This window comes from Rutidosis leptorrhynchoides, chromosome 1, assembly GCF_046630445.1.
Source record: "Rutidosis leptorrhynchoides isolate AG116_Rl617_1_P2 chromosome 1, CSIRO_AGI_Rlap_v1, whole genome shotgun sequence".
Classification (NCBI taxonomy): Eukaryota; Viridiplantae; Streptophyta; class Magnoliopsida; order Asterales; family Asteraceae; genus Rutidosis; species Rutidosis leptorrhynchoides.
The window spans coordinates 118547303-118575000 of record NC_092333.1 but is presented as its reverse complement, the minus strand read 5'-3'; the positions used below and the strand labels follow the sequence as shown (position 1 = coordinate 118575000).

At 29.8% G+C, this 27698-nt stretch overlaps 1 protein-coding gene across 1 annotated transcript; it reads left to right on the top strand.

Annotated features, from left to right (window-relative positions):
- The first annotated feature begins 6028 nt into the window (after positions 1-6028).
- On the top strand, positions 6029-21676 carry LOC139888560 (protein FAR1-RELATED SEQUENCE 5-like). The gene is made up of 5 exons (XM_071871565.1): positions 6029-6134; positions 6824-7079; positions 19823-20560; positions 20683-20941; positions 21233-21676. The coding sequence occupies exons 1-5, from the start codon at positions 6029-6031 to the stop codon at positions 21674-21676; spliced, it is 1803 nt and encodes a 600-aa protein (XP_071727666.1).
- Positions 21677-27698: the final 6022 nt, after the last annotated feature.

Here is a 27698-nt window from a genome sequence, read left to right as displayed (position 1 = left end):
TGATCCGACCGAGCAAAATGTATTTGTTGCTCGAAAGGCGGAATTCCTTGAAACTAAATTCCTAATGGAAGAAAATAGTGAAAGGAAGATAGATTTTGAAGAGGTTCAAGATCAAATAGATGATACACAGTTGGTTGATACTAGCACTCAACATGAAAATGTTGAAAGTGATCAAGTGGATGATCAAGGTACACAAGACGTTCGAAGATCTAGTAGGATTAGTAATCCTCCCGAGAGATATGGGTTTCTCGTGGATGGTTGCTATACGGTTGATTTGGATGAACCGACAAACTACAAAGATGCTTTATCAAGGATTGATAAAGATAAATGGCAGGAAGCCATGAACGCCGAGATGCAATCCATGTATGAAAACCAAGTTTGGGAACTTGTTGAGCAACCTCCTAGCTTTAAGCTAGTTGATTGCAAGTGGCTTTTCAAGAAGAAAACCGACATACATGGAAACTTGGATACATACAAAGCTAGACTTGTAGCAAAGGGTTTCACTCAAACTCAAGGGGTTGACTATGATGAAACTTTCTCGCCAGTGGCAATGCTAAAGTCTATTAGGATATTATTTGCCATTGCTGCTCACTATGACTATGAAATATGGCAAATGGATGTCAAAACCGCTTTCCTAAATGGATATCTTGAGGAAGATGTCTATATGGTACAGCCCGAAGGTTTTGTTGATCCGAAAAATCCTAAGAAGGTATGCAAGTTAAAGAAGTCAATCTACGGATTGAAGCAAGCATCGAGAATGTGGAATCATCGCTTTAATGAAGAGGCAAAGAAATTTGGCTTCATTAAAAATGGTGATGAAGCTTGTGTGTACAAGAAGGCTAGTGGGAGCTCTATTATGTTCCTTGTGCTATATGTGGATGATATATTATTATTTGGGAATGATATTACTACAATGCAAGGAGTCAAAACTTGGCTAAAGAGTTGCTTCTCCATTAAGGATCTTGGAGACGCACAATACATATTGGGGATAGGGATCTATAGGAATAGATCCAAGAGATTGATAGGTTTAAGTCAAAGTACATACATTGATAAAATCTTGAAAAGGTTCAAGATGGAAAACTCTAAGAAAGGTTTGGTACCTATTCAAAGAGGAACCGTTCTCAATTCATCTCAGTGTCCTACCACGAAAGATGAACAAGAGAGAATGAAGAAAGTCCCATACGCATCTGCTATTGGGTCTATCATGTATGCGATGATATGTACTAGACCGGATGTGTCATGCGCTCTAAGCTTGACAAGTAGATACCAGAATAACCCAGGAAACAGTCATTGGATTGCTGTTAAAAGTATATTGAAATACCTTAGGAGAACTAAGGATATGTTTCTAATATATGGGTCTGGTGAGGAGGAACTCGCCGTAAAAGGTTACGTGGACGCGAGTTTCCAAACTGATCGAGATGACTCTCGATCACAATCCGGTTACGTCTTCATGTTAAATGGTGGTGCAGTCTCTTGGAAGAGTTCGAAACAGGAGGTTGTTGCGTTATCCACTACAGAGTCGGAGTACATTGCCGCCTCATTGGCAGCACAGGAAGCTGCATGGATGAAGAAATTCATCGACGACTTAGGAGTGGTCCCTTCCATTCAGGACCCTCTTGAGATCTTTTGTGACAACGAGGGTGCGATTGCTCAAATCAAGGAACCTCGTGCCCATCAAAAGACTCGTCACATTGAGCGGAGATTCAACTACATAAGGGATGAAGTTGAAAAAGGAAAGATATGTATTCGCAAAGTTCATACAGATCAAAATGTTGCGGATCCACTCACGAAGCTTTTACATGGGCCAAAACATGAGGGACATGTTTGTGCATTAGGGCTTCGATATTCTAGTGACTGGTTATGATCTGTTTTATGTATTGTACCGGAACGAAATTATTCAAACTCATTAATATAACTATGGTGTTAATTTATTTGAGTTATGTTCCTATTTTGCATATTTCATCCATGAATAAGCAATTATTCTAAATTTCCGTAGTCGATCACATTTGTGGGAACAAGTGTGAGGTTTAGACTATTATGAACTCGGATTGGTAAACATTCATAGGTTGAATGTGGGGCAAGGTTGCAACCAAGGTTCATAGATATTTGTGGGAAACAAATATTGGAAGACCCGCTCTCAAGAATTACTGTATAGAGCCTTTGTGGTTGATCACATATAATCTTGAGTAAAGGCGAATATCATTGTATCCTCTGACCTGAGATACATATTGGGTTCGGATATTCACCAAGTACTGTGCCTTGATTCTTTCCTTCGCTATTCTGAAACATGGTAGTACATAAGGAAGAACTCAGGTATATTACAAAGTGTATATCTAGGACGTATGTAGTCAAGATGGAATTTGTCCCTCTTATTCGTTGAGAGTCAGATGTCTAAGGCCTGAAAAGTTAAATCTATAAGAGAGTGATCACTCTGTATCTCTTGGATTTAACATGACATCTAGGACGAAAGGAAATAATGAAAGATTCACCTATTCATGTTCGAGACGGGAACTCGAAAAGGATGATGTTATTGAATGGCACAAAGTCATAACATATTAGGGGTGATGGACGGTGTGTTAGGCTGTATCCATCACTTGCATTAATTTCTTATGTTCTCGTGCAAGTGGGAGATTGAAGGTATTTCGTATGCCCGAGAGACATATCAATATAATGTGGCTAACATGTTATGATCCAAGTCAGGTCATACCCAATAACAATCTTACCGACACGTTATATGTATTTAATCTTAACGATTGGGTCGTTAAATAAATACGCGACACTTGGACTTTTAGAAAATTGGTTTTCTAAAAAAAAAATATTATGACTTGAGATAAATTATTTGGATAATTTAAATGATAAGGACATAATTATTTATAGGTTTTAAATAATTAAGTTGAGCTATATTTTATAAAAGGGTTTATGAAATAAAAGTAACTTAAAAATAAACAAGCTTTATAAAAAAATTGCATTTTTTTTATAAACCACCCATGGGTGGCGGTTTTGGTAAGTCCAAGGGGGACAAACACAAGCTTGTTTTGTTGCTTTTGATATCATATTCCTTAGAGCATGCTAGGGACTCATATACCTATGTATTGACTCATGCACTCTAGTGATTAGTCTTGAAAAACTCCTCTCTTTCTCTCCTTGTACCTGCTGGCCGAAACTTGTAAGAGGGAGGGAGAGTTTTGACTTGTTAATCTAGCTCATTCAAGTGTCAAAAAAAACCTAACCAATTAAAGAAAGTGTTGGTAGTTAAAAGCTTGGGGTATACTACACTTGAGGCTTCAAGTTAGAAGCTTTAATCCATTCATATTCATCACAATTTGCTGCTGTCTCTGGTCGAAATTTTCAGCAACTTAAAAGGGGTTTCAAGCTCACTAGACAAGGTTGTTTAGGTTCTAAGGGCTAGCTAACTTAAAGGTGGTGTTGGAGGATCAAAAGCTTGGGTCTTTTACACTTGTTCATCATCTTCATCATCACTCATTAACCTCCTTATTAGGAGAAGGTATAATCTCTATCCTTTCTTGTTAGTTTGTAAGTATTATTTCACAACTTGATCCATGGGGTTTAACTTTAAATTGGTTTAAAGATTAACATGTTCTAAATTGGTAATTGCACGCTTCCGTTTTTCTTATAATCATAAATGGTTTTTAGAGTATATGAACATGTTAAATCCCAACACATAATTCGTTTGGAGCGCTTAATAATTTTGAGTTTATCCTACTGGATGAGCCGAGAGATATAGAGCATGATGAAGAGAAAATTGTCATGTTTATAAATGAGAAAAATGCTTTTAAGCCAACGAACACGTTTTGTATGGAACCGGTCTGGTTGTAGTTGATTTTTTTTTTTTTTGTTTCATGTCCTGATCTAGGTGTGTTGTAGTTGTTGTTGGTTTTGCTAGTCTTGTTTCGCTCTTTTTCCATTACTATCGCCGAAAGTTTTTTATAACGGTGACGACGGTGGTTGATTTCATAAACCTCAAATTGAATATTTTTGCGACGACTCTTGAAAATGGTTTTGGTGACCAGCTTTGCTAAAGGGTGGTTCATAGAGTTTGCAGATTAAACTTTCAAGACTAAATTTGTTCGTAAAGTTAAATAACTTTCAAGAGAAAATGGTTGAGTGTAAATCGATGAGAAAAAATTACAAGGTTTTCAACCATTCTTTCTAATTTCATTTGTGCCAGGCACGTTGATTTAAACGTGAGGTGAAAGTTCATTTTAATGTGTATAACAAATGACATGGAAATACATGTCACTAATAAAAGACAAAAAGAATTCCAAGGTGTAACATAGTACTTCAATTGCAACCATTTTCCAATCATATACCATTTTACGCACCAAATTGAAATCAGACTCCTTTGTGGGGAAAAAGACCGATATATCCTTTATTGAGATAAAGGTGGTTTTTATGTTACCCTTTTAAACAATCTGTTTTTAATTAAATAATTAATTAAGACACATTCGTAGGCTTGTGTTTTAAGGCACTCATTCCTTTCTAAAACGGATACGCATATATGGAGGGTTGTTTATAAAGCTAGAGGGTGGTAATTTGTATCCTTAAAAAAAAAATTCAGTCCCGAGTGATTTAAATCGTTATCTGAGATAACTAATGATCTCGAGGAGGCAACTCGCTTTACTATTTACGCGGAGTTATGTATGATGAACCAACGTGGCCGCAAGGGGTTAGGTAGTTAACCCTATTAGCATGTCAGGAACGCTACTCCGCTACCTGTAGTTTTCATTTTTTTCTTTATATATTCATTTGTGTGTTTTTGATATGAAGAATTGATTGATTTGATTTGAAAGTTATATATATATATATATATATATATATATATATATATATATATATATATATATATATATATATATATATATATATATATATATATATATAGGATCCAGCGCTAAGTGGGTGTTGGTGGGATATGGGGATAAGTGATTTTGTGATTTTTATATCTTTAGTTCTACAGCTCCGATTAAAAAAAAATTGCTGGTATCTATTTTCATTGTGTAGATTCAGAAAAAAAATAATTTTTTTTTTCAACTGGAGCGTTAAGATGCATCTGATGCATGTTATCCGCTGTTCATGCATCAGATACATCTTAACAAAAAACAAAGAAAAAATGACTTTTGATTAAAAAAAACAGTGTTTAGGGTTTAGTAATTAGGGTTTAGGGTTTAGAAATTAGGGTTTTAGAACGAGTTTTAATACGAACGGTTTAGAGTTTAGGGTTTAGGGTTTAGGGGTTAGGGTTTAGGGTTTTCGGGTCGTAAACCCGAAAACCCTAAACCCTAACCCCTAAACCCTAAACTCTAAATCGGGCTAAATCCTAAAAAAAAAAAAAAAAACTCAAAAAAACCTCAAAACACGTTAACATGCATCACATGCATTTTAAGCTCCTGTTGAAAAAAAAAATTATGAATCTATACAATGTCAGTAGATTACGGATTTTTTTTTTAAATTGGAGCCCTAATGTAAAAGATATAAAAATCTCATTTTACTTATCCCCTTATCCCAAAAATACCACTTATCCCTTGATCTCCCCCATATATATATATATATATATATATATATATATATATATATATATATATATATATATATATATATATATATATATATATATATATATATATACGGCTGCGTTCCAGCGCTAAGCTGTATGTCCAGCGATAAGAGGATAAACAGCTATACGTCGTCGATCTTGTCATCCTTCTCTCATCGCTGCCGTTATTCCTTCTTCTTTTGTTTTATTTTTCGTTCAAGGTAATTTACAGAGCTAAGGGTATTTGTGTCTTTTCCTTTTTATATTTTTATTTTTCTTTTTCGATTTAGTATTTTTTTTAAATTACTGATCAGTTAATTCAATTTTCAGTTATTTTTTTTTTTTTGGATTCATTATTCGTCGTCCTCTTCCTTCATATTGAATTCATTGTTTCATCGTCGTCATCCTTCAATTTATTGATCTTCAATCGATCGTTTTATAGTTCATTCTCCGTCGTCTACCTCAATTCATTCAATGGCTTCCTCATCCAATTATTCTGCAGTTGATTCAGTTTCTTCGATGAGTATTAATCATCTTGTATCTCCTAATGTTTCTGGAGTCGATATCGCTGATTCATCTGGTAAGTTTTATAATTATTTAATTTTCATCTGTTACTGTTTTATTTTATTTTTTATACTATCATTCATTCAATGTATGTTACTGTTTTATTCTCAATTTTATAGAATCCAATACTGTTTTCATCAATATATTATCATACATTATATGTATGTTATTGTTTAATACCTATACAATATGGGTTTTATCTTTATATGTTATCATACATCAGATGCATTTTACTGTAATACAATACTGTTTTCATCAATATATAAACATACATCATATGTATGTTATTGTTTAATACCTATACATTATATGATTATCTTTTAGATATTATCATACATCAGATGCATTTTTACTGTAATACAATACTGTTTTTATCATTAAATTAACATACGTCATATGTATGTTATTTGTTTAATACCTATACATTATTTTGATTTATCATTAGATGTTATCATACATAAGATGCATTTTAATGTAATACAATACTGTTTTTATCATTATATTAACATACGTCATATGTGTGTTATTTGTTTAATTCGTATTCATAATTTATGTTATCTTTCTTAGATGTTATCATACATCAGATGCATTTTATTTTTCGATCCAAAACTTTTGTTACTTTTTTCATGTTCTCATGTTACTTATTATCGTACATCACATGTATGTTAATATTTTTTATTATTCTTACGTATTTTTTCTTTACAGATGTTCTGAATGCTTCCCCTGTTATTGATGAATATAATCATATACTGAGTTCAGTTGAGCATCGAACTCCAAATCGTTTCAGGTTATGGTTTCCAGTAGTTCCTGATGCATTAAAGCCTGTTGTTGATTCTGTTTATCCTTCTTATGATCATTGCTTGCGTTTTTATGAGAGTTATGTTGGATTTACTGGATTTGATGTCAAGAAAGCTTCATTTAATAGGTTGGTTGATGGTACTATCAATTACGTTGTGTTCAGGTGTAAAGACCCGTCCTAATCCATAAGAACGAATACAATAACATATGATTACACCGCGAGGTATTTGACCTCTATATGATACATTTTACAAACATTTCATTTGTTTTTAAAAGACAAACTTTCTTTACATCGAAAATTGACAGGCATGCATACCATTTCATAATATCCACTGTCCAACTATAAATTGACTTAATAATAATCTTTGATGAACTCAATGACTAGAATGCAACGTTCTCGAAATATGCAATGAAAGACTCCAAGTAATATCTTGAAAATGAGCAAACGCACAGCGGAAGATTTCTTTCAATCCTAAGAATAAACTTGCTTTAAAGTGTCAACTAAAATGATGGTGAGTTCATTTGTTTATCATAATCATTCATTTTCATCATTTTAATAGACCACAAGAATTTCATTTCCAGTTCTCATAAATATACGTCTCATGCATAGAGACAAAAATCATTCATATGGTGAACACCTAGTAACCGACATTAACAAGATGCATATAAGAATATCCCCTATCATTCCGGGAAATCCTTCGGACATGATAAAAACGAATTCGAAGTACTAAAGCATCCGGTACTTTGGATGGGGTTTGTTAGGCCCAATAGATCTATCTTTAGGATTCGCGTCAATTAGTAGATCGGTTTACTAATTCTTAGGTTACCAAGCAAAAGGGGCATATTCGGCTTCGATCATTCACCCATATAATGTAGTTTCAATTACTTGTGTCTATTTCGTAAAACAGTTATAAAATTTGCTCATGTATTCTCAGCCCAAAAATATAAAGGGAAAAGGCAAATGAAACTCACCTATTGTATTTCGTAGTAAAAATACATATAACGTCATTGAACAAATGCAAGGTTGGCCTCGGATTCACGAACCTAAATTAAATATATATATTTGTATGTTGGTTAATATTTGTCTAACAAATTAGGTCAAGTCATAGTGTACCACAATCCTAATGCTCGAGACTAATATGCAAAAGTCAACAAAAGTCAATTTGACTCAAAATGATTTTCAAAATTTATACATGATTATTATATAGTTTAGATATCGTCGTTTTATATTTTTAAATATTTTTACAGATTTTATTAGAGTAAATAATATAATTCATTTATTAATAAATAAAATTTTATATTAAAATTTATATAATAAAAATATACTTTTATATATCTTAAGTAATAAAATTTATAAAGTTCATTTAATATCATAAAAAAATAATATGATAGGTTTTATTAATGTAATTATATTACATGTAGTAAAATATGTTTGTATCACATATTTATTTGATAAAATAATATCGATAATAATAATAGTAAGTAAAAGTTGTATTATTTTGTAATAATAAATATTATTATTCTACTAATAATAATAACAATATTTATATTTACTAAAAATAATATTATGATAAAATGATAATTCTAATTAATAATAATAATGAAATTTTATATTAACAATGATATTCCTATTAAAAATAATAATTTTTTGTAAAAATGACAGTTTTAATATTAATAATACTTTTTTTTAAAATAATAATGAAAACGATATTTTTTATCTAAATCAATATCTTTCAAATTTTAATTTCATTATGATACATATACTCATTATTTTCTAATCAATTTGTTAATAGCTTTTAGTCGTCTTTTATATCGCGTTCACAATAAAGATAATAATAGTAATCATAATAATTAGATGTTACTAATATTAGTTTTAATTATAATAATACCAATAATAATAAATATTATGATAATATTAATGATAATACTAATAACTATTTTAATGATAATAATAATAATAATAATAATAATAATAATAATAATAATAATAATAATAATAATAACAATTTTTAAATAATGATACATATATTAATAATGATAATATTAATAATAACAATAATATTAGGTAATAATAATAACGACGATAATAACGACGATAGTAATAATAATCATTTTAACAATAATACTAAAATTCAATTGACTATAACTTCTAATCCGTTCATCGAAACCATTCGATATCTAAATGAAAAGTTCTTAATTTTTCGCTAGCTTTCCAACAACATGCATATCTTATACCTTATCTCAACCGCATATGTAACTAATTCAGGATTCAACATAACCTATCTAATGACAATATCAAAAAATACAAGCATGCCTAATCCTATATACTCGAGCACTAGTCAGGGATACACTATCAATATATAAAATTTAAGTTATGAGTGCTTACGTATCAATATTGAGATTCAATATTGCAGGAAAGGTACGTAGACGCAACGGGGACGATAAACACTAGGTTGACCTCACGAGCATACCCATGAACCATACCCATCACTTCCATAGCTATAACCCATAATTTCCTTAGCCCTATCCTACTCGCAAACCAGTTTTGAAAATAACCCACTCATGACCTCGTCGTAGTATTTCATGTATAATATTGATAATATTACTATTAACATTAATATAAATAGATTAATAATAATCTTTAATAATAAATAAAATATTAAATTAAATAAATATTATGGAGTAATCAAGGAGATAAATAGATATATGATTTGTGAAATCAACCAAAACGCGTTCGAGATTTATAGTACGTTTATGGGACCCATTAACTCCAAAATTTCGGAGTGATGAAGGAAAAAAAGATCCGCAAATTGCGGCATAAAACATGGACGCCAAACTAACATTACATATATAGATTTTTATAATATATTTAATTTATATAATTAATTAAATATTATATTATATTTACGTGCATAGTTGATCTGTAATTTTTACACCGATGTGTTGTACGTTGACTCTCGACTTAAGTACCAGTTCTGGTTTTTCGAACGCATTTTCATACGCTTAGAAAACTAGCCCTTTACATTATGCGACGTGTACCCTTATTAATAGTTTGACTTACTCATCAATAAATTACCTTATAAAAAAGTATCTTATACAATTTGAGCGTCGTGGTCATTTGCTTCTATAAATCAGTGACTCGTTGTTTACCAAAATATATTATTTTAAATTAGGACGTTCTATGACTATATATATATATATATATATATATATATATATATATATATATATATATATATATATATATATATATATATATATATATATATATATATATATTTAGAATTGTAAATTTGTACATAATATATGTTTGAAATATTTATCTAATCATACAATATTTAGTCTTTCAAAAAAAATTATTTTTCAAAGTTCGTTTTAAAATCGTTCAGAAAAATATTATAACTCGTAACGTTTTCATTTAAAAACTTAATTAAATACAATTCATTTGTGTATTAACTTTTTAAATATCAATCGCATCACTAAGCGAATGTTACTATCGTGTACTAAACTAATTTAAAATATATATATATATATATATATATATATATATATATATATATATATATATATATATATATATATATATATATATATATATAATGAACACGTTTTAATGTATGTTGCAAGTTATTCATATATCTAACAACTAATATTCCAACCTACGTTATTTAAACATATATATTAATAAACTAGTTCTATTATGTCGAAAAAAACGTTTATACTTAAGAGAGTAAAATAATAAATAAATCATAACAGGTTCAAGTTATTAACTTACAGTTTATTCATGGGTTGTAGGATTAGATCAAATGGATAAATGTACGTATAAAAAATCATCTTAACATGACAGATGGTTTTATCTTATTAAAAGTTACGAGATAATTATTGTAAAGCATAAATTGAATATCCGACGGGAATCTCCACTAACCCTTGTCTAGTTCCCGTTAATTGACACTTTTGTTCTTTCTAATAAATCACTTTACCAATTTTTCCGAATACCGTTAAAAAGGACAGATTTCTTAAATCTCAATGGACCTCACAACAGAGACCCGTAATCATATCATGATGTATCAGATAATTCAATCATTTGATATTATCTTCTAATTCCAAACATTTTAAATCAAATACGTTCATATATAGTATTATACCTAATACTTGGTTAAAGTTTTCAAGTTATAATATATACACATATACATATATAATCATAACCGTTCATTTAATGGTTCGTGAATCGTCAGAATTTGGTCGAGGTTAAATGAATATATGAACAGAGCTTAAAATTTTTGGGATTTAACTTAACAAACTTTACTTATCATGTCGGAAACATATAAAGATTAAAGTTTAAATTTGGTCGGAAATTTCTGGTTTGTCACAGTACCTACCCGTTAAAGAAATTTCGTCCCGAAATTTGATTGGGATGGTCATGGCTGACAATCAGTATGTTTTCATGACGCATATAAGCTGAAGATTAGGGTTTTATCATCATTGAGTAATATGAATAAAACCATTTGATTTTGTGAAGAATACTAGTGAAGTTATCACACAAAGAGTTAAATGAGTAGGTATAGATTCGTCATATCTTTTGACGTAGATAGGATTGATTTCCAAGTTCAAGAGATTTGGAGAAAATCTTCGTAATAGGATTTGATTCTTCGATAATCAAGGGAATTAGGATCTGCTTTAAATACGATCATCTGTTTTGATTTCTCTGTCGGATATTTTACAATAAATCCACCTCCTTCGTTTCCTTTTAACTCACACCTTCCATTATTTCTAACTCATACTCTAAAGCATTCATTAATATGTTCCATCCAGTTATGCTTCTTGATATATTCCTAACCTTCATATCGGTCATTCTTCTTTTTCATCTACCGCCGGAAGAATCTATTTACTTCTACTATACACTTGGTTTTATAGTGTTTTTAGTTCTTCCGTGTCTTTATATTGCTATATGTATTGATATATACAGTTTATAATTTCTGGGTGGTTGTTGGTTTTTATATCTTCTCTTATTTTTCGATGTCCCTGCTTTTGTCTCCCATAATCATTGTTATCTTCAGTTAATGCTTTCTTTTATTTGCTGCGATTTATACCCCAATTTCTATTTCGTAGCTTTGTCCTTTCATTTCTTCTTGTGATTAAGCACCGCTTGTAATGGTCCAGAATTCGCAGATATGAATTTCGGAATGAACATTGTTAATGTTCTAAGAAAGGAATTGTAATAGCACGATCTTGACTTGTCAAATTACTAGAATACCTCGGAAAAGACCTAATCATCAAGAAATATTTTCTTGATATTTTAGAGGTTAAAGAGAATATAAAAGTCGTGTAACATGACACATGATGACGTTATGATCTGTGAATCATCACGTTCCATTTAGAAACTCGACATGAATTACTGTGATATAATCACGTTGATCAAGTGTCATTATATTATACTAATTCATGCTTCAGCTCCCAACACAACTTCAAAAATATTCCTATTTTAAACTCGAATGTTTCAGAATTTAGAAACTAAAATAGTTTCTTTTATGATGTAATACAGATAGCGCGAAGAGGTAAATGATTTCAGATAAGAATAATTATGAAAATATCTTCAGAAATATGAAAGATACAATGGTATCTTAGAATTTCTAATATCAGAGGATGATGAATAATATTGTCCGCTGGGGTTTAGAGTCAGAAGCAAGGTATTCGTTAATTACTTCAGCAGAAACTGAATCATTTGGATTCTTTGAAGTCAGGTTCAGTCTTTGTGATTTGTCCACAGCCTCCTTCATACTTTGCTCAATCCAGTTTCCAGTTCCAAGATTTCTCTTTTTCTGCGCTTTGCCAGCACACTCATTCATTATCATCAAACTTTTACTGTTAAATTCGTTTATATTTTTTGCTGCTTTATCAGCATTTCAAGAACTAGTTCGCAGTTCAAGGTGTTTTTCATAAACTTCTCATTCAAAGTATGTAAGTCCAGGAGATAGACGTTGTACGTACACGTATAATTGTTGCCGTAGACATACTGCAAGATTTCAAAATACTGATTGATAATTCCTGATGATTCGTATGTCAATTCTCGTTACAAGATGCGAATGAGTAAATGATGGGGTTTCGATAAATATAATGATTCTTCGGAAGGTCAAAGATTAGTGAAGCTGTGAATAAGTTTATTGCTAATGTGGTGGAACATGAAAGGTTCTCCGGTAACAAAAGGGTAATCATATATATCAAGATTATGATAAGGCTACTCCGAATGAAAAATCAAAGTTGTCTTGCTGGGGCTGTGATAGAATTTGCTACTTTGAAAAGGAATTGCAAAGTTATTTTTGCTAATAAATGACAAAGGATCTGACACAGATATGTGTTGAATTATGACTTTGGTTTCGAGAGCTTTTTAAGTACATAACTGTGAGTAATATGTAGTTGGATCATTATCTCGATTGCTCATTATTTGAAGTGTCTTCAGAAATTTTTGAAGGGTTTGAACACAGATTGTAATCGTTAATATACATTTGATGTTCTAACACAGTTTTGAAGTCAAAGTATAGCTTTGAAAGATGTAGGAATCTAAAAGTGATGGTACCGGTTATATCTCGAATTGAATTATGAGGTTTTAAAATCAGAATATGTAATTGGGTTTGAATGAGTATGGTTCTTTTGATTTCTATGAAAGAATGTATATTATTGTGAAAGTAGGAAGTATAGTTGATAATTTGCTTAATCAGATTCGAAGAATGTAACATATTAATTGTGAATATATATATATATATATATATATATATATATATATATATATATATATATATATATATATATATATATATATACTCGGGCATTACCTACCCGTTAAAAAATTTCTCAATTAATATTTTGTTCAAAAGAATTTTATTATAGTCTTTATGAAAATATATATGTATATATTCTCTTCAGATGTAACATAGATTTTAATGAGTTAATACTAAATTAAACTCATTCGATTTACGGTTGGAACTAGAATTGAATAATCCCTTGAAGGCTTTAGAGATTACATAAGTATTTCTTCAATAATATTGAAATTATGAATCAATACTTCGTTATTAGTTGAGGCGTGATGTTGATTTTCGTTAAATTCTTGTGAACTTGGCAAAGTACGAATGATGTTATCTGAAAAGTTTCGGGTACATCGATGATGAAAGTGTAAAATCAAATATATACTTGATTTATTATGAATTGGAATTTGTTGAATTGAGACAGAGATTGTAGCTAACGATGGTTAAGTTGTAGGCGAAGGACGTACATTATTTCATATTTGTAATATGAATTGACCGAGTAGTTAAGATTCACACACAATAGCTTAGCACGGAAAGATTTATTTTTATTTCAAAATATATATATATATATATAATATACATATAATTTCTTCAGAGGGAATGAGTTAATTCTTCATAACTCGTTGATACAATATACGCTTTATTGATTCGTAATGATGTCCACAGTAATTCTTGAACTGACGGTTATAGGTGTTGTTGATTCTGATGTTGACTGCACTGACGATGCTGGTGACGCTGACGGTACTGTTGATGTTGTTGGTAAAACAAGTTTAGCTTGTTAACCACACACCATTTGAGTCAGGGTTTCTACTCTTCCTTCTATCATTTTGGTTTGCTTAACTGATGTATGGTTAGGGCTAGATTAGATAATCTCAAAGACTTTAGAGATTACATAATCGCCGCAGAATGTTTCTCCAATGAAGTTATGAATTAATACTTCCCAGTTATTGTTGTTGGTACTCCTTGGTATCTATGGTGTGTATGACGTTGATGCTCGTGGGACGGATAGTGAAGTTGAGATTTATGACGCGGTTGTGGTTGCAGGTGGTAATGGTACTGTTGGCATTGATGATGGTGGTACTGGTTATGCTGCTGGTGCTGCTGCTGGTGTTTGTAATCTTTGCACCATATTCTCCAAAGCCACTACCCGAGCGCGAAGCTCGTTGACTTCTTCTATTACACCGGGGTGATTGTCGGTTCGGACGAGCGGATAAATAAAATCTAGAATTTGATGTAGTATATAATCGTGATGAGATACTCTGAAAATGAGAGAGAAAATGGTGTTTCGGATTGGTTCGCCGGTAAGTGCTTCAGGTTCTTCGTTAAGAGGGTAATGTGGTGGATGGAAGGGATCACCTTCTTCTTGTCTCCAATGATTGAGGAGGCTACGAACCCATCCCCAATTCATCCAGAATAGATGATGGCTGAGTGGTTGATCCATTCCGGTCACACTGCTTTCGGAGCTGAAGTGGAATTCCATTTCGGAATCCGAGGAATTTGAATTAATGACGAATTCCATTTCGTACGATTGAATAAAGGATTTTTCGATAAAAAAAAATGATTTTCAGGCTATCGGGTGGTATTCTATTTACATAGGATATCTATATATATAGATCAAAAGATTTCGTAGATTACAGAGGAATTTACGAAATATATCAGGCAAAGTTTAAAGTAACAGATATGATTTAGCAGATACGCTAAGATATGAATTTTGTCTATACTCTACTCATGCAATTAATGTAGCAAGACGTGTCTATACTTATAATGATAAGCAGGTAATTTCCTAAGGATGATAAGCAGATGATTTCCGATTATGAATGATAAGCAAAACTTTTGACATACAAACACGGTCGAAGTCCAGACTCACTAATGCATCCTAACGACTTATCAGTTAGACACACTAATGCAGACCTGCTTCGTTAAGACCACCGCTCTGATACCACATGTAAAGACCCGTCCTAATCCATAAGAACGAATACAATAACATATGATTACATCGCGAGGTATTTGACCTCTATATGATACATTTTACAAACATTTCATTTGTTTTTAAAAGACAAACTTTCTTTACATCGAAAATTGACAGTCATGCATACCATTTCATAATATCCACTGTCCAAGTATAAATTGACTTAATAATAATCTTTGATGAACTCAATGAATCGAATGCAACGTTCTCGAAATATGCTATGAAAGACTCCAAGTAATATCTTGAAAATGAGCAAACGCACAGCGGAAGATTTCTTTCAATCCTGAGAATAAACATGCTTTAAAGTGTCAACCAAAAGGTTGGTGAGTTCATTAGTTTATCATAATCATTCATTTTCATCATTTTAATAGACCACAAGAATTTCATTTCCAGTTCTCGTAAATATACGTCCCATGCATAGAGACAAAAATCATTCATATGGTGAACACCTGGTAACCGACATTAACAAGATGCATATAAGAATATCCCCTATCATTCCGGGAAATCCTTCGGACATGATAAAAAAGAATTCGAAGTACTAAAGCATTCGGTACTTTGGATGGGGTTTGTTAGGCCCAATAGATCTATCTTTAGGATTCGCGTCAATTAGTAGATCGGTTTACTAATTCTTAGGTTACCAAGCAAAAGGGGCATATTCGGCTTTGATCATTCACCCATATAATGTAGTTTCAATTACTTGTGTCTATTTCGTAAAACAGTTATAAAATTTACGCATGTATTCTCAACCCAAAAATATAAAGGGTAAAAAGGGAAATGAAACTCACCTATTGTATTTCGTAGTAAAAATACATATAACGTCATTGAACAAGTGCAAGGTTGGCCTCGGATTCACGAACCTAAATTAAATATATATATATTTGTATGTTGGTTAATATTTGTCTAACAAATTAGGTCAAGTCATAGTGTACCACAATCCTAATGCTCGAGACTAATTTGCAAAAGTCAACAAAAGTCAATTTGACTCAAAATGATTTCTAAAATTTATACATGATTATTATATAGTTTAGATATCGTCGTTTTATATTTTTAAAAATTTTTACAGATTTTATTAGAGTAAATAATATAATTCATTTATTAATAAATAAAATTTTATATTAAAATTTATATAATAAAAATATACTTTTATATATCTTAAGTAATAAAATTTATAAAGTTCATTTAATATCATAAAAAAATAATATGATAGGTTTTATTAATGTAATTATATTACACGTAGTAAAATATCTTTGTATCACATATTTATTTGATAAAATAATATCGATAATAATAATAGTAAGTAAAAGTTGTATTATTTTGTAATAATAAATATTATTATTCTACTAATAATAATAACAATATTTATATTTACTAAAAATGATATTATGATAAAATGATAATTATTATTAATAATAATAATGAAATTTTATATTAACAATGATATTCCTATTAAAAATAATATTTTTTGTAAAAATGACAGTTTTAATATTAATAATACTTTTTTTTAAATAATAATGAAAACGATATTTTTTATCTAAATTAATATCTTTCAAATTTTAATTTCATTATGATACATATACTCATTATTTTCTAATCAATTTGTTAATAGCTTTTAGTCGTCTTTTATATAGCGTTCACAATAATGATAATAATAGTAATCATAATAATTAGATGTTACTAATATTAGTTTTAATTATAATAATACCAATAATAATAAATATTATGATAATATTAATGATAATACTAATAACTATTTTAATGATAATAATAATAATAATAATAATAACAATTTTTAAATAGTGATACATATATTAATAATGATAATATTAATAATAACAATAATATTAGGTAATAATAATAACGACGATAATAACGACGATAGTAATAATAATTATTTTAACAATAATACTAAAATTCAATTAACTATAACTTCTAATCCGTTCATCGAAACCATTCGATATCTAAATGAAAAGTGTTTAATTTTTCGCTAGCTTTCCAACGACATGCATATCTTATACCTTATCTCAACCGCATATGTAACTAATTCAGGATTCAACATAACCTATCTAATGACAATATCAAAAAATACAAGCATGCCTAATCCTATATACTCGAGCACTAGTCAGGGATACACTATCAATATATAAAAGCTAAGTTATGAGTGCTTACGTATCAATATTGAGATTCAATATTGCAGGAAAGGTACGTAGATGCAACGGGGATGATAAACACTAGGTTGACCTCACGAGCATACCCATGAACCATACCCATCACTTCCATAGCTATAACCCATAATTTCCTTAGCCCTATCCTACTCGCAAACCAGTTTTGAAAATAACCCACTCATGACCTCGTCGTAGTATTTCATGTATAATATTGATAATATTACTACTAACATTAATATAAATATATTAATAATAATCTTTAATAATAAATAAAATATTAAATTAAATAAATATTACGGAGTAATCAAGGAGATAAATAGATATATGAATTGTGAAATCAACCAAAGCGCGTTCGAGATTTATAGTACGTTTATGGGACCTATTAACTGCAAAATTTCGGAGTGATGAAGGAAAAAAGATCCGCAAATTGCGGCATAAAACATGGACGCCAAACTAACATTACATATATAGATTTTTAAAATATATTTAATTTATATAATTAATTAAATATTATATTATATTTACGTGCATAGTTGATCTGTAATTTTTACACCGATGTGTTGTACGTTGACTCTCGACTTAAGTACCAGTTCCGGTTTTTCGAACGCATTTTCATACGCTTAGAAAACTTGTCTTTTACATTATGCGACGTGTACCCTTATTAATAATTTGACTTACTCATCAATAAATTACCTTATAAAAAAGTGTCTTATACAATTTGAGCGTCGTGGTCATTTGCTTCTATAAATCAGTGACTCATTGTTTACCAAAATATATTATTTTAAATTGGGACGTTCTATGACTAAATTAAAATATATATATATATATATATATATATATATATATATATAGAATTGTAAATTTGTACATATTATATGTTTGAAATATTTATCTAATCATACAATATTTAGTCTTTCAAAACCAATTATTTTTCAAAGTTTGTTTTAAAATCGTTCAAAAAAATATTATAACTCGTAACGTTTTCATTTAAAAACTTAATTAAATACAATTCATTTGTGTATTAACTTTTTAAATATCAATCGCATCACTAAGCGAATGTTACTATCGTGTACTAAACTAATTTATATATATATATATATATATATATATATATATATATATATATATATATATATATATATATATATATATATATATATATATATATATATATATATATATATATATATATATATATAATGAACACGTTTTAATGTACGTTGCAAGTTATTCATATATCTAACAACTAATATTCCAACCTACGTTATTTAAACATATATATTAATAAACTAGTTCTATTATGTCGAAAAAAATGTTTTTACTTAAGAGAGTAAAATAATAAATAAATCATAATAGGTTCAAGTTATTAACTTACAGTTTATTCATGGGTTGTAGGATTAGATCAAATGGATAAATGTACGTATAAAAAATCATCTTAACATGACAGATGGTTTTATCTTATTAAAAGTCACGAGACAATTATTGTAAAGCATAAATTGAAAATCCGACGGGAATCTCCACTAACCCTTGTCTAGTTCCCGTTAACTGACACTTTTGTTCTTTCTAATAATTCACTTTACCAATTTTTCCGAATACCGTTAAAAAGGACATATTTCTTAAATCTCAATGGACCTCACAACAGAGACCCATAATCATATCATGATGTATCAGATAATTCAATCATTTGATATTATCTTCTAATTCCAAACATGTTAAATCAAATACGTTCATATAAAGTATTATACCTAATACTTGGTTAAAGTTTTCAAATTATAATATATACACATATACATATATAATCATAACCGTTCATTTAATGGTTCGTGAATCGTCGGAATTTGGTCGAGGTTAAATGAATATATGAACAGAGCTTAAAATTTTTGGGATTCAACTTAACAAACTTTGCTTATCATGTCGGAAACATATAAAGATTAAAGTTTAAATTTGGTCGAAAATATCCGGGTTGTCACATTAGGTGTATCAGGTCGGGTGTTCCTAAAAGATTAGTTGTTGATACTCTTGTTAATGAACCATGTATTGTTTCTAATCATGTTGATATATCGAAAAGGAATTCAAGTGTTATTTCTAATCATGCGGAGGCTGTGAACAATAAATCGAAACGCCAATCTAGGAAAGGTAAAGAAGTTGATGATAATCAGGTTAATGATGAAAATTCTTCCAATAAACCTCCTAAATTTGCTAACCGTAAGTCTTCAACAATTAAGTGTGGTTGTGAGGCTAGTCTAAGGTGTAAATATGAAAATGGAAAAATATTCATTTTCAAGTTTTTTGAGGGGCACAATCATAAGCTTGTTTCTGAAGTTAATAAGAATTCGCTGAACAAGAAGAGAAAGATGCATTATTTTGATATGAACTTTGTTCAGGATCTTGCTTCGAAGTCTAATATTGGCCCTATGCTTGCTCACCATATTAACTGTGATATTAGTGGTGGTTATGATATGGTCGGTCCTACTAATATAGATTACAAAAATTTTAGGCGTGATTTGCTAAGGCATATTGGTGAAACTGATGCTCACATTGTCATTGAAAATCTGCTTAGGAAGAAAGAGGTTTTACCTGATTTTACTTGCGAGTATAGATGTGATGAAGAAGGTTGTTTAACTGGTGTTTTTTGGGCTGATCAGTTGTCTAAAATGAATTACAAAGAATTTGGTGACATTGTGTCATTTGATGCAACATATGGTACCAATAGGTATTTTTTTTTTTTTTTTTGTTTTGTTTTGTTTTGTTTTGTTTTTTATGTGAACTTGTTTTGTTTAACATTCATTAGTTGTATGTTAGCTCTTAATGTTATTTTTTTTATTTTTTTTTCAGCTACAATATGAGATTTGTTCCTATCACTGGTATTGATAATCACAAGAAGCTTGTTATTTTTGGTGCTGCATTGCTATCGTGTGAAACTATTGATTCGTACAAATGGTTTCTTGACTATTTTTTAAAAACTTTCTCTAATGAACCTGGTTTGATTACTACTGATCAAGACCCTGCATTGTTGGAAGCGGTGGCTGAGAAGTTTAAAACTGCAAAACACATATTATGTATGTGGCACATCAGTCAGAAGTTAAAGTATAAGGTAACTTAATTTTTAAATTTTTAACATTCATTTTGATGCATTTTAATTTTGTTTGCTTAAAGAACATGTAACTTTTTATGTATATTTATTTTATTTTATTTTTTTATCATTCATCTCTTGTTTTTTATATTTTCTTAAATGAAATGGTAACTTTTTATTCATTTTTTTTGTTATCATTCATGTGTTGTATTTTAATATCTATTTGTTTTTTTCAACACTAAGTTATTTTGTTTTTGTTAATATTCATATGATGTATCTTAATATTTTTGTTTTGTTACATGTGTTTTTCAGGTTGGTTATGTTTTGTATAATAATAAAGTTTTCCGCAAATGTATGAATTACATATTTTGGAACAAAGAAATGTCTGTTTCATCTTTTGAAAGACATTGGAAGTCGTTAATTGAAGATTTTGAGTTAGATGGTGCAAAGTGGTTTGACGATATGTATGCAATCAAGGAGATGTGGATTCCTTGCTTTTTTAGAGATGTACCAATTAATGGCTTAATGCGAACATCCTCATTATCTGAAAGTGAGAATTCGTTTTTCTCTAAATGCAAAAATAAGCATTCAAATTTAGTTGAATTCTTTTCTAGATTTGATGCTGCCATGGATAAGCAGCGTCATAATACCAGATTGATAGATTCTCACATGAAAAGTAGATCTATTAAGTGTAGAACTGTTAAGTCGATTGAGCTTCAAGCAAGAGACGTGTACACTCCTACCTTTTTTTGTTAGTTCAAGATGAAATTTTTCAATCTGATAAAATGTATTCTCAAATAAGTTGTGTTGCTGATGGTGATGATGAACTTAAGAAGATTTGTGAAGTTCAGAAAAAGTTCGTTCCTCCTCGTAAGAAAATGATTTACAAGGTTAGTTTTTTCACTTTTTTCTGTTTGTTTCTGTTATTTATGTCCCTTTTTTACAACGAAGTTTTGATGTTTTTTGTTTTTTGTGTGTTCTACTTTTTGCTTTTTGTTTTTGTTTATATATATATATATATATATATATATATATATATATATATATATATATATTTCCTCAGATTTCTCTTCATTCTGTATCTGGTGAAGCACATTGTTCGTGTCTGTTGTTCAACCGTGAAGGCCGTTTGTGTCATCACATATTTCATGTTTATGAAATTAATGGCATTTTTGAAATTCCTAAACAACACATATTGAGGAGGTGGACTAGAGATGGATCTGAATCTTTGAATGTTATTTTTGCTGGTGTTAATTACCATTCTGATGCCTACGTGATTACCAAACATCTTTTCAATACTTTTAGGAGGGTTGTTTCTAATTGTAATAATGACAAAGAAATACTCCAGCTTTTTAGTGATAAGTTTGATGGCTTTGTTAAAGAATTTGCACCTTCCATCCCTGACCAACATTCTTCAGTTACAAACGTTCAACAAATTGAGAATGTTTTGAGATTTTCAAAGTCAAGTAATGTAAAGGTTCGTGCTCCAGTTGCCGTTCCAAATAAAGGTCAACGCAGCAGTAAAAGGTATAAAAGTGCTCGAGAAGAGGATGCAAGTAAATCGTCTGTAAATAGGAGAAAGTGTCATCGTTATAAAGGGATTGGTCATAATGTTCGTACTTGCACTACAGACCTTGATTCAGAGTTTACTGATTTCGAGGATGATGACGAAGATGTTTATTCAGACAAAGGCGAAGACAATGATCATTAAGCACTTTTTTTTTTACATGTTATGTGAGTTTAATTTGTTGATGATTAAGAACTATTTTGTTTTTACTTAGACTTTGAGTTTTATCAATAATTCTGAATATTTTTTATATCATTCAGTTTAATACGTAGTAACGTTCCTTTTTTGAAGTGTTTTTTTTTTTGGTTTTATTAGTGATATGTTGTAATATATATACTTTTTTCTCCAGATTTTTCTATAAATGTTTTTGTATATAGTTAACATACAATAACGTACATCACATGCATTTATATATATATATATATATATATATATATATATATATATATATATATATATATATATATATATATATATATATATATATATATATATATACATATACATTTTTGTGTGAAAACCCATTTTTCACGTGAAATTCACATTAATAAACATCATATGTATCTTAATATGTTTTTTAACTAATAATGATTTTTAAAATATTTACATTACAATAACATACATTACATGCATTGTATTTTTTTTTTTTTTAATATGTATCTTACATCATATGTATCTAAATGTTTTTTTAACCAATAATGATTTTTAAAAATTTGCATTTTTTTATCTATTAAACAACTTTTTATATAACGCTTCCAACATTCATACATCACGTATGTTTTTATACTACTTGTTTCAAATTATATGAATCACAAAACATTGTTTTCTCTTACATCAATTCATTCCTTCTTAAAACAGTCAAATTTTCATTTTTGAGGCCTTGGTTATCCCTTCTTTTAGCTTCTGCATCTTTGTTTTTTCATCATGATTTTTTTCGTACTCTTTTCTTCTCGCTTCCAACTCAGGCCAATATGTATTTTCTGTATCTCTCAATATCTTCACTCCGTACTTTACTCGCAATTCATTTAAACACCTAATCTGCTTTTCCTCGTCTGTTGGTAGCTCACTGTTCCATGGATATTCACCTTTGTATGTTTCCATGTGACGCATTAAGAAAACCCCACAATCAACCTTATTGTCATTTGTTCTCCAGGCCATTTGTAGCTCGGTTGTAATACATGATCCAATCTTTTCGGCTACTTTCTTGTTACCTTTCTTTTCTAGATATCATTTCAACATGGTCACCTAAGTCAACATTGACGTATTAGTTATATAGGTTTTACAATATGTACTTACATAAATAGTACTTACAAATCTTTTTGGAACATTTCCATATTTTGTCTTCAAGTTTTCTTTTTTTGCTTAATTGTTGATAATCTCCAGAACACCAGTGTTAAGGTTGAAGCATAACAGGTAAAAGTGATTCGATTTACATACCGGGAACATTACCTGCAATTTATCATTTCAGTATGTTTTTATAATAAAAATAAGTAGCACTTGTATATATTTTTATATATATAACATATACCGTACTTGTTTCATTTCTTACCAGATCATACCCTCTCATATCCTCATTCAGTTTTCTGCCCTTCAGATAACCCTCCAAATTTGTGTTGAAATCATCATTATGTATGTTGAGTATTCTGTTATGTTTCAGATAATTGGGTGCCTATATTTTTAGGAATTATGTTAGATAGCATTCAGTTTTCTTTTCATCAATAATTTTTTTATGTATATGTTCAATTTATTAATATTTCTTACCACTATACATGTTGGCATGAACAATCATTTTTTGGTGTTTGTCCCAGCATGCATCTCTTGCCTGTTTAGAATTCCTGCCCATACGTCTATCACAATTGCTTCCACTTACACTCGGTGCATTAAGCTTGCTATTGCTTCATCTGTTATCATCTCTTCATTGTTGTTATAGTAAACAAACGACCTGTAAATTGTATATAATATATTATAATATGATATTTGTTGTCTAATAATAAATAAATATGATATGATTTATTCATCAAATTACCCTTCTTTTTCTCCAAAGCTCATGAAGTATCTTGCAACAGTTAACATTCCCTTCTCAATATTTTTTGTGATTTCAACCTCTCTTTTATTAAAAGGCGATCTGTATACAGCTGGTAATCGTATTGTTCTTTTTTCTCTTTTATTTTCTTCATCTTCTCTTTTCCCTTCTTTGACAACTTCTTTTTCTCCAATTTTTCCCCTGCTCTGCTTATATTTGTATTTATTGCACCTGAAAATAAACTATCATTCTTCAGAACTCCCAAAATATTTGCAATCACTTCGTTTGTATTTTCTTCATCATCATCAATTGTTTTATCATTAAAATCTTCATCCATCTGAGTCTCAGTTTCAACATTCACACTTTTTTCTTTCTCAACCTTTTCAAACAAATTTTTTGCTTTCTCAGTCTCCATTCCAATCATGTCTATTGACTCTCCTGAAACATTTGATATTCCTTCTTTTGTTGCTGCTTTTTCTTCATCACCACTTGTTTTTTGAAACAAACTGTCCACTACTTCACTATTCAATGGCACATTCACACCTATTACTGTATGCTGCTGTTCAGCTATTGTTTGCATTTTTTCATTAAAATCTTTTATAATTTCTGTCTCCATTTCCACATTCACACTTCTTTCTTTCTAATTTTTTTCAACCAAATTTTCTTCTTTCTCAGTTTCTACTTCAACTATCCTGATTGACTCTTTGGAAACATTTTCCATCACTTCTTCTCGTGCTGCTTCTTCTTCATTACAACTTTTATCTTGCATTTCATCATTCTCCTTTCCAGCACCCACACCATGATTTTCAATTTCCACACTCACATTCTTTTTCATCTCCTCTGTTTCTAACGAATCTTCCACTCCATTTGTATTCATTCCAATATTCACATCCTATTTTGTGTTGTTTCCTTATCTCATTCTTTCATTTAAATTTAAATATCCCTCAATTCCAACACTTACCTCATCATTTGTCTTTTCAAATATAATCTCTTGTTCATTTTTATCCAATTTCATATTCACTTTCTGTACATTTTCCTCCTTTTCATTCAAATTTTCAACTACCACATCCTCCATTGTAACATTCATCTCATCAGTTTGCTTCTCTTTCACACTTTCGACAATATGACTCTCCATTTCCACATTTATATTGTTTGTCATCTCCTTTTTTTCAAAAAAACCTCCCATTTCATCTGTATTCATTTCAACATTCACATCTTTTTTGTTGTTGTTTTCTTCTGTCAGTCTTTCATTTAAATCTTCCTCAATCCCAACACTTACCTCATCATTTGGCTTATCCAATTCCATATTCACTTTCTGTCCAGTTTCCTCCTTTTCACTCAAATTTTCAACTACAACATCCTCCATTGTAACGTTCACCTCGTCAGTTTGCTTTCTGTTCACACTTTTGACAATATGACTATCCATTTCCACATTCACATTGTTTGTCATCTCCTCTTTTTCAAACAAACCTTCCACTCCATCTGTATCCATTTCAACATTCACATCTTCTCCCTCATTCTCTCTCACGGTGTTTACTCTGTTTATTCCTTCTTCTACTCCTAAATATTCTTTGTAGCTATTACATATTCCTTCAGTTACAATCAAATGCAAAGGAGTCCTTTCCTCAGATGATGTTGAATTCATACCTTCAATAATACTTTGAAGTTTTTTTGAAACTTCTTTAATCTTCATGTTATCTGGATATTTGATCAAACCTTCTTTAACTTTCTTAAGATACTTTTCCACATCTTCATATCCTTCATCAATCTCTTTCTCACATTGCTGCAAACATACATGTCATTTTTTTTTTATAGTTTGATGAAGTTTTTTTTACATGCATTTGATTTTGTATGATACCACCACTTGAATAGAACAAGCTAAAATTCGTATATTTTTTAATATACATTAGATACATGTTTAAATTTATACGAATTAATGTTAACATACATTCAAATAATGTAATCAGTTAACATACATCACATGTGTTATCAGTTAACATACATCAAATGAATGTTATCAGTTAACATACATACAATCAATGTTATCAGTTAATAGACATTACACGTGTTATTAGCTAACATACATCAAATAAATGTTTTCAGTTAACATACATCCAATTAATGTTATCAATTACCATATATCTATTTAAATGATATTAGTTAACATACATCCAATCAATGTAATTATTTAACATACATCCAATCAATGTTAATATTTTAACATACATGTAATGAATGTTATTAGGTAACATACATCCATTTGATTGTATACAACAAGCTAAAATTCGAATGCATTTGATGCATATTTAAAATTATACTTATCCATGTTAACGTATATCCAATGAATGTTATCAGTTTACATACATCAAATGAATTTTATCAGTTAACAAACATACAATCAATGTTATCAGCTAACATACATCTAATTTATGTTATAAGTTAACATACATTCAAATATTGTTATCGTTTAACATCAAGCTTGTTTGACTATCACAAATACTACAAAGTTTTTGATTTTTTATTATAAATAATTTTTATTTTTTACCTCTTCTTTTTTTTGCTTTCCTTCCTCCTCAACATTTGTGTATTTGATCATCAAAACCTATACATAATGCAGTATGTGTTATTTATTTTTTCATTTTTGTTTAGAATAAATCATCATTATTAGTGCTTACCTCTTCGATTTCTGGTAATCTGTCTTCTTCATCATTATTTACGTTCTTTTCAGCAGTCACTTCAACATTACCAAATCTAAGCTTCATTTCTTTCTCTTCTCTTTGTTTCAATAGAGCTGTTGTCCATTTGTTGATTGTCAAGCCTTTATCTGGGACGTACATGGTCCCAATAGTTGTTGATTCCACATAGTGCATCTGTGATTTAAACATTTGTTAGTTTTATATAATGTAATTTTTACATCTGTAATTTGTATTTGTATGAATAGATTGTTATGCTATTTATTCTTTAAACTTAAATTTAAAGCAGATATATTTCCGACAAACATTTGCCCTTCTTTGTACTTCTTCACAGATTTTTCAAACTTTCCAGCATATAATCACACCAATTGAGTTCTTTTATCTGTTCTTCATTTACAATGTTACTCAGAAAGTTTTGATTGACATTCCCGTTTTTATGTCCTTGAATCATTATCGAACTGGATAACACTAAGAAATTCAATATAAACTCCCATC